General features: G+C 45.8%; 2 protein-coding genes across 3 annotated transcripts; both read right to left on the bottom strand.

Moving 5' to 3' along the window:
• Window positions 1-353: 353 nt before the first annotated feature.
• On the bottom strand, window positions 354-4,497 carry LOC119382756 (NADH dehydrogenase [ubiquinone] 1 subunit C2). The gene is made up of 3 exons (XM_037650592.2): window positions 4,279-4,497; window positions 3,062-3,205; window positions 354-484 (listed from the first exon to the last, which is right to left on the bottom strand). The coding sequence occupies exons 1-3, from the start codon at window positions 4,454-4,456 to the stop codon at window positions 435-437; spliced, it is 372 nt and encodes a 123-aa protein (XP_037506520.1). The 5' UTR covers window positions 4,457-4,497; the 3' UTR covers window positions 354-434.
• Window positions 4,498-5,157: 660 nt separating this feature from the next.
• Window positions 5,158-9,337, bottom strand: LOC119382755 (high mobility group protein B1). 2 transcript variants are annotated; one of them, XM_037650589.2, is made up of 4 exons: window positions 9,144-9,337; window positions 6,963-7,297; window positions 6,178-6,352; window positions 5,158-6,081 (listed from the first exon to the last, which is right to left on the bottom strand). In XM_037650589.2, exons 2-4 carry the CDS (start codon window positions 7,259-7,261, stop codon window positions 5,929-5,931), a joined length of 627 nt encoding a protein of 208 aa, XP_037506517.1. In that variant the 5' UTR covers window positions 7,262-7,297; window positions 9,144-9,337; the 3' UTR covers window positions 5,158-5,928. The 2 variants fall into 2 exon arrangements, with proteins under 2 accessions (XP_037506517.1, XP_037506518.1); XM_037650590.2 differs by having other exon boundaries at window positions 9,077-9,145.
• Between the last annotated feature and the right edge of the window lie 53 nt (window positions 9,338-9,390).

The following is a 9,390-nucleotide window of genomic DNA, read 5'->3' as shown; positions in this document are numbered from 1 at the left end:
CTTGAAAATAATATTTTAGAAATCATACGACTAAAATCTGCCTATATACACTTTTTATTGAACCTAAGTACAGAGAGTGACCTAGCTGCTTCCCATTGGCCTGTTTGGCAGTCTCTTACCTATGATAATTTTTTTTTAAATCCTGTGGTTCCTTTTACTGTTGCAAAACTGTAACATGCACTCACGTACTGCACGACAGAGGCCGAAACCATGTTTTTATTTAGCCGCTGCTAGACGAAAGCCCAGTAAAGATTCTTATGAGGTATACGATAATAACGTTTACATAAAATGGCAATTATGAACGTAAGGAGGGCTAACCAGATGCTTGTTGTCAATAAGAATTTTACCCACTGTCTAGTGAAAAAGTTTTATTTCTAATTAACGATCTCACAATTACGCTAGCACATGAAAAGAAGACTCGGAAGCAGCAGAGCTCATCGCACCGGAATCCAGGGCTCGAGAACATCTCTGTACTTCTTCCGCTCTGAAAGGCAAGCACCGATGCCATTATGCAGAGAGGTGAAGAATAAATAAAGTAAAGCTAAGTAGTCCAAAAAAAGTTACTTCTGCCCACTAAGAAACGAATGTAGGCAAACCACAACACCTCTCATGAATGCCCGTTTTGATGCAGTGCTCTACATGTTGGTTGCACGTACGGTCGTGCCCAATGCGAGTTGCAACATGCTGCCTGTGGTCAAAGCAGTGCTCACTCTGCACGGTGGCAGCGACATAGAAAACAATCAGTGATGTAAACACTGTTTCAACTACTGGTATTTCCAAAACCAGTTTCTCGTTTACTGACATTACAGTGTAGGCTAGGGGCCCCTTCAACCATGGCCAGCATGTTGCAACTCATACTGATCATCATTGTACAGTGCTCAGCAATTGAAATGAGACAGTCGATATGCACGGCATCTGGTGCTTACTTGCGCTGCCGTTGAGCGCTGAGGACACCAATATAACTCACTATGGTATCTAATGAAAGAAAAAGCTCTACTCCCGCACTGAGCCAGCATTTGACCCCCGAGTGAAAACACAGCATTAACTGATGGCTCAAAAAAGCACCAGCTGTCATGCAGGCCGACCATAGCATTTAAATTGTTGAGCACTGTAGCACACGTTCAAGAGAAGGTTGCTTGACATGACAACAGATGCATGGTACAAGACTATGCACTCATGCTATGCAGTTAAAGGAGATGGATAGCAGGGCTAAGTGGTATGTGTTCATTCTGTGTCAGAATGCCTTAATCTTGAGAAAGGTAGACAAATGAAAAACAAGGTAGGTTTACCCCCACATTCTTTTTTTAAATTGTTACTTAGTTGGCCTCCTTCCTGAAAATAAAGGGCGGAAACAAATTGAGTAGCCAGGTATTATAAAGGGAGCTAAACCTAGGTGTAAAGTAAAAGTGAGCTTACACTAGCAGCATCTGTCTTACTGTCAAGAAAGGTGTGAAATATGATCATGAATCTATTCACGCAGGTTTTATATAGTTTGCCCCGAGGAGTGCAATCACACTTCTACCTAAATTTTTCTCACATCTACAGTTACAATTTTAAGACTTGGGAATATGACGTGGACTTTAGGTGTAGCAATCACATCTCAGGCAAAAATAGATATACTATTTCCACCAACCTTTGGAGAAAGCTTTCAGTACACTTTGTATAGAAAATTATTCGAGTGACTCTTAGAGACCTTGGCCTTTGATTCAGCAATGGCTGCCGTCAGTGAACTTACGTTTGTTGCTACTATTATTGTTATGTTGCTCCCTCTCAGCCAACACGGCCCAGGCATTGGGGCGTTGGCTGAGAGGGAGTCCAACAAATAGCAATACTCTAAATACTCTATATCTGAAGAGCTGGCACGCCACAAGTTGCAAGTGATGTGGTCATTTAAGTTCTAGGCCAGCAAATCCTGGGTAATGCATGTGGTGTGGCTGGGGGTCAAGTTTTGTTTTGAAGATATGGAGCTCCTCTTACAACATCCTTCACACATGGTTTTCAATAACGGCATCAGGAATCTGCACCTATGCATCTGAGTCAATGCTGTCCTTCAAAGAAGTGAGGGGGCCTGATGAACGTTATGTTTATTGCTAACGATGATTAGCAGTAAACCATGGTTAACATCATCACAGACAACTGATTCCAGGAACATTTTGTAATCATTCTTACCTGTGCATACAAACTACACAACAATACGCAACTTTCAGTCGAAATTGTGCTGTCACATCGACATTAACCTATCTTTTTCAGCTCAATCAAAATTTCCTGTAGATATGCAGCGTGTCCATCAACCATGTCATGCCCAGGTAGCCTCTGATATTAAAGTCGTGTAAAGCTGTTGCACTGGCTGGCTGCGAGCCTCACAAGCTACAAAACAGCTTAAGTAAGTCCGAAGTCTCAGTTCTAACATTCATTGCGTTTCTGACTGTGCGTAAAATAGAATGTAAGCAGATGAACTAGTCGGTAAGCAGGAATCGTCAACGAAGACTGAAAGTGGTACTGACACGGAAGTTTTCAGTTGTTTTCTTGCGTTAAATGAAAGACCAAGTCCTCAAGAGCCTAGAAAATGCGCTGGTAAGTGTGAGTGCACCCTGAAGAATTAATTACAACTTGTTTTTAAAAGCTAGTTTCGGTTCCTACTGTACCCTGACATCATAACACAGCACAAGATACCATGACGTTTCCACGGCCGCTTTACTCCGTGGCTCCGTTGCTAAGCACAAGTGGCCATATTGTATGTTTTGGTACCTGACGTCGTCACAACTACCCATACTGGTGCGAGAAGTCATCAGAAGTGACACTATAGCCTGACCTCACACTAGTGTCAATGTCAGTAGGTGCGCCATGCGAAAATTGACTTTAATATCGACATGAAATATCCTATCAGCATTTACTGAGCTTCACAGTTGCTCAGAGTGGTCTCGGTACACAGGAGATTTGTATGACGGAGTAAACTCTGCTTCGAAAACTGGAGTACCCTTTTAAGTTTACACAAAATTCAATCACATTAAATAAGGCAGCCGTGCCTATGGGGTATCACATGTTGTGTGCGACCTCTTACCAGGCTCTGGAAAGTCCTCAGGGTGCAACAAGATGTAGCGACGAAGAACGGCATCTCGCTCCTGAGACCGGTGGTCGGCGTAGCGCATGGTGGCTTCCCCAAGGCCGACACAAACAGCTGCACTGACAATGTGCTTTTGAATACCTGCAAGGATGAAAACTCTCTTTCAGGAAATTGTGCGTACAGAATGTGAAAAGCAGTACTCCCGGATATTTACGTCAAGCACTGCACATGTCGTTAATCTATCTTCCACAAAATATTCTACGGAAACTAGTGATCTCAACAAAGCATTCATTTTTATTATGTTGCATGTATGGACTACCACCAAGCTGAAGGCCCGGCAAATATCAGGAATGGAATCATCCTCCAAACTTGCCTCTCTCTATCACTGTTACCCTGACCATAAAGTCCGCTGTCATCAAACTATTTCGCAGTATTAATTTACACAGCCATGACCCCCGCCACCCCCCCCCCCTTTTTTTTAAATGAAAGAAAGCCCTACTGTCTGTGACGCCTGAGCAGGGCAGCAATTAAACGAAGGAGAACGGCAATGAAAGCTGGCGTAGTAACGCCGCCGAAGAAAACCTAAAACTTACAAGGCAATTCGTTGCTATACAGTCGTCAGCAAGCTTGACTCGAATGCGCCGCCGCGTGGCCTGGACTGGTTTGCCTGATACCAGCCGTGAAGCGCCGGGTACTGTTGCTGAGATAATAGCTCGGTATACTTGGATAGTATGTCGGCATGCATTGGTAACATCTCGGCAATAGAACCCAAAGCTACGCGGCGCTGGCGTCAATCAAACCAATTCAGGACACGCTTTCGAGTTGAGGCTTGCTGACGACTGTACGTCTCGTACTCCTGAAAAACGAATGAGAATGAGAATGAACGTTATGCACTCGTGTACCAAAAGAGAACAGCACACATTACTTATTTCCGTATTTAACGAATTTTTAATGCTTCTATCACTTATGAAAGGTTTCAAGTGTAGTGGTTTCCATGCGTCGAGCCTGGGCTGCGGTAACGATTAACGATATGCAAGAAAAAAATTCAGTTTTCAGCACCTTTACAATCTTCCCAGACGCCCTGCCTGCACTCACCAACGTAAATAAATGCAGAACGAAGTCACACAACTACTAAATCGCTGTCTAGTGCGCACTGCTCGTCCAAGGGCAAACGCGCAAGACGGACAAACGAAACAAATCACTTAGGAACCTACCGCTGAACGCTGGCTTCCTCAAGAAATAGTTTGTCACACAAGCTGACATTACACCGATCAATGCAGGGGCGCCCCAGTAATAGAAGCGTCTCATAAACAGCCGATGTTCATTGAAAGGTTCAGGAGCAAATAGTTTTTCGTAATACGGGGGCAGCGTTCCGTACTTCTCGTCCGCCATCTCTGCAAAGTCGAAAGAGCTTGCTTTAGCCAAGCCAAGCATGATGAGGGAGGACGTAGTGCACTGATGATGATACTGGGTAGGTTGCGCGCTTGCGGATGCCACATTATTTAATTTTTGATCATTTCATGACAGTTAAACTTGAGAGTTGAACAAAGTCGTGCGTGAGGTGCAATGCGCAAGAACCAATGCTAATTCTGGCGCTGTAGCCGTCGCCTCCGACCCGGGGCTTCCATTAGGCCCCCCAATGCGATGCAAGGCAAACCCCAGCGCGTAGTGCGAGTGTTCTACAAGTTCTTGTATGTGTACTCAACCATTGTCAATAAATGTGCGTTCTGGAAGTGTTGCAATGTTGCACAAATATTCTCATGCTAAAAATAGACCTCGATATATCGAGAATTTTTGCCGGCATACCGCAGGTTCAAGTATTCCTTTTCTCGTTATTGATACTAGGATTTTGTACCGTCACATCAAAGTTTAATTGCAGTACAGAGCCCTCTATGAGGGTTGACGCCCAACCCCCAGGCTACAATGTTTTAGCTCTGCCACTCGCCTTACTTTCAAATACGATTCACAATAGAAAGGTCGTTTCGTCCACATTGGAATGTGATGGCAGCGCTTCACTGACAGCGACTTAGTGAAACGAGGTAGAGGGAGTAGGGTCCAAATGAATGACCAAGTGGAACCAAGTGGAAAGCACATTCTCAGACAGAGCTGTGACATACTAAATGTCTTTATTGAAAGCCATCGATACAAAAAATACTTATGCCACTAAAATGAGTCTTGTCGAATAGCAATGGCGAATGAGCAAAAGAGGTGAATAATTAGCAATGAGGTATGATAACAGAACACAACTGAAAGCCCGAGACAGTACATGTGGCACCGGAAACTTAAAACCCATGTGGGTTAAGCGGGGCCTCGGGAGGGAAAAGAAAATATATATATATACAGGCTTACATATCAGTGCAAAAAAATACAATGACAACCCCGTTTGTGGTGCGTGTGGCTAAGTGATCTTCAAAAATGGGCAACGATGTGGTCTACTCACATTGTGCACACCAATGATGAAGAGATTTAGTTACATCTTTACAGTATTAAGTTAACAGCATCTTTTTTTTGTTTACTCCACATGCACACATGTACAAAAGACGGGAGAAGAGAGGGGGAGTAGGAAGAACAAAGAAAAAAAAAGGCAGCCACTTTGCCTGCAAACAGGGAAGAAATGTTATGTGTAACACCCGTTTTGGGGCCCCATCAGAAACTTTTAACACGTTTTTTTAGCATGATGCAAACACGGGACCCTGAAAAAAAAAAAAAAAACGAAAAGTGAACAAGTAAACAATAAACAGCAAACGGCAGCTATGAACACAAGTGGCGTAGCCACGAGGCCAGAAGTCTGAACAAAAAAAAGTAAAACGAAGTGGTGAATGGGGGAAAAGAAAATGAAGTGTATGCGTAAGAAGTGACGCTTCTCAATCTTCGTCATCGTCATCATCCTCTTCAGCATCCTCAGCCTCATCTTCTTCGTCCTCATCATCCTCGTCGTCCTCCTCTTCCTTCTTCTTGGCCTTCTCCTTTGGTGGAGATGCACCCTTGGGCTTCTTTCCCTTGTAGGCCTTCAGTTCCTGCAAAGTGACAGAAGCACGTGTGGTCAAATTCAGTGTCACAGCTTCACTGCACAATAGTGCACTGAAGTAACTACAGGTTCACTTGAGACTTGCCTTCTCGTAACGCGCTTTGTCCTTGGCAGCGAGGCCCTCGTACTTTGCCTTGACATCATCGCCAACCTCGTTCCATCGCCGACCAAGCTCCTTCGCCACCTCTCCAACAGAGGAATCCGGGTTCTCCTGGCGCACGTTGGGTCTCTCGTCATTGCAGAACCAGAAGAAAGCAGACCTGCAACAAAATTCATCACAACTTCATTCTATGCCATCTAGCAACTAACAACAAGTATTAACTCTCACAATGTTTACTCCTGTTGGTGGGTACACCTTTTGCTATCCAGACACCCAATATTCTAAAATATACGCTGCACCGCCACTTTGTCCGATTGGGTTAGAGAAAGTTGCCCAGTCAGGTGACTATGTTGAATAGGAGTGTGCTTAAAAGGACATTACAACGAAGATTTCTCTCGGATTAGCAGGCTACCCTTCAGCAATAGCATCACTTGTCATCAGAAGACTCATTGTAAGCCAGAAACCATAGAAAAATAAAAATACAAGTGGCACCGCCACTTTATGTTTCCGCACCAACCCTATGTGACGCAAGATTTTGGTTGCATTTGCTGGGGCCTACACAATCGCTCACCTGTAACAATTAATTTAGTGTATTCAAAGAATGCCCAATGGAAATTCAGCAACACACAAGGGGTCGAACATTTATGGCACCCGAATACCTAAATCTAAACCTGGCGAAATTAACGAAAACTTAGTTCACAAGTGGTACAAACTGCTTCACTTCAGTGTAACTCCTCCAACACTAGAAGTTTGCTATCTGTTAGCCTTACAGGGGGCGTTTGGGCGCGTTGGGGTCCTTTGCACGCTTGCGCTTCTTGGACTTGTCTCCCTTGGGTGGCTTGTAGTCGGCCATCTCAGTGTCAAAGCGCTTCTTGTCCTTATCGGCCATCTGGTGGAACCGCTTCTTCTCACCATCGCTCATGGTCTTCCAGCGCTCGGCACACTTCTTGGAAAACTCAGCGAAGACGACATTCTCATTGGGGTGCTTCTTCTTGTGCTCCTCCCGGCAAGTCTGCACGAAGAAGGCGTACGCCGACATCCGGCCGCGAGGCTTGTCTCCTTTGCCCATGTTGATTGACTCGAGTCAGCCGAACGTCAAGAGAATCTGCATATGGATGGGAGACGAAAAACCAAGTTCAGTAGACGCCGAGGCAGTTGGAATTGGCTTCAGAGTAGGCTACACAAAGGTAGCGTTGGTATGCTATTTCAGTCACTTAGCGTGGGTACCCAGGACAGCGTACGACGCATGCGCAGTGGCGACTAACGCAAATGCGTTTGTCGCTCTAAATGCGTCGCAGGCTGTGCTCTTGGGCACCCACGTTAAGTGACGGAAATAGCGTACGTACGCAACGATTTTCGCGTACCTAAAACTGCCCGTTTCCTTCATTTAACGTGCGTACATGAGCAGCGTATGACGCGTGCGCAGTGGGGACAAACGCTAACGCAAAGCTTTGCGTACCGCATTCTAAAACTCACTCATGTAATACACGTTTACTCGGTGGGGTCTGGTAGCAACACGTCAAGCCGAACGCTACTTTACCACAGCACGAACGTCACCGGCGTTTGTCGAAAAATATGACGCCGAGAGAGAGAGGAGCGCCAAATGCGAACGCTACGGCTAATCTTCCGAGGGAGAGAGAGAGAGAAAAAAAAGCGCAACGCGTCTGCGTGAAGATCGTCTGCTTCAAATTGTTACGGCGACCCCTCTCCCACCCCTCCAAGTCTCAACTGCATTAACCAAACCAAAAGCACATCGCGAAAGAACCGACAAAAAATCAAATTATCTGCAAACATCCTAATCGAGTAAGCTGAACAAAAAAAATCGCGCGCCAAATGTAAATCATTGCGGACGCTACGTTACATCACTTCTGGAAAAAGCGCTGACGAAAGCAGAAACTAGCCGCGCAAAAGTGCTCGATTCCGATTAAAATAAACGTACGCTGCTGCCCAAAACGAATACACCTTTTAGACCCAAAGAAAAACTTGACGCGCTAATTGCCCACTGGCGGGACGCAACCGGCTAGCAGACTACAATATCAGCATGCTCCCAGAACGCCACTCGGCTCGAGTTCAAGAACTTGTCTAGGAAGAAATAGCAGCGACGCCAGAACACTTAAACGCAATGGAAGCGAATTCCGAGTGGTTAAAGCTGTTTGCGCAGGTTAATAACGCCTCAGACGCTAGCGCGACGCGTCCCTACCTGGGGCCCGCGTAATGGAAGCCAACGCGGGAGTCGCAAGCACTCTAAATAGCTATGAGCGAGGAAGAAATCCCCGTCTTCATCAATGAAAGCCCCGTCGAAATATGCCCTTGAACGTTATCATGGCTTCCCTCGCTAACACTTGCAAGCCGCGGTTCTTTACGGCCAACTTGGTACGAAACTCAAAAGTGAGCACTGGCAGAGCCAGCTTTCGCTATGGAGCGGGCGTCCCATAGAGTATATAGGAAGCTTTAGGTTCCCAATGAGCGGCCGCTTCACGTCCATAGCAAAAGCATGGGGCGCCTTGCAACAAAGGCTGGGAAAAACGCCCGATTTCAGCGATTTTTTGCGCTATAAAGAACGTTTCTATTCGCACCGGAAAACAAAGCGAAATAAAGTTCGAACCCTCTGCTTCACAATAGCAGTTTCAGAACAGCGAAATGTAAAGCAGGCACAGCGGAAAAATTTTTCCAAGGGAAGGGATCCCAGCTCGCCTGCCACCATAGAAACACTATGGCGTCCATAGGCTTCCTTTGTGAGGCCTCGTCTACCCAAGGGTTCCTACGGCCCCATAGAGTTACATGTAATACTCAGTTTACAAACTCGCGAATTACTCAGTCTTGTAGAAAAATGTCACGATGAAAAAAAATCGCATTCATCTACAGCGTTTTAGGACACACTTACTGCGCACAAGATGGAGGCCTGAAGGTATTTCGTTGGGGAGAATTGCAATAAACAAGTCGACACTCACCGCAGCGATGGCTTCCTCAGAACCAACCGACCCACGGAGCAGAAACGCTACGCCGCTGAATTCTCGCCACAGGAAAGCATAGGGAAAGTCGTGATTGGCGAGATTTGGATTGAGCGCAAAACCTTGCCCTATAGGAGCGCGAGGTTTAGTCACGTGGGCATTTTCTCTGACCAATTGCGTGCGGGTGAGGAGCGAGCGCGGGAATCGCGCGTGAGAACCGTTGGCGCGAATAGCGGTGGCGGCGGCC

This window comes from Rhipicephalus sanguineus, chromosome 2 (assembly GCF_013339695.2).
Source record: "Rhipicephalus sanguineus isolate Rsan-2018 chromosome 2, BIME_Rsan_1.4, whole genome shotgun sequence".
Classification (NCBI taxonomy): Eukaryota; Metazoa; Arthropoda; class Arachnida; order Ixodida; family Ixodidae; genus Rhipicephalus; species Rhipicephalus sanguineus.
The sequence above is the reverse complement of the archived record's forward strand: the minus strand, read 5'-3'. Positions and strand labels throughout refer to the sequence as shown.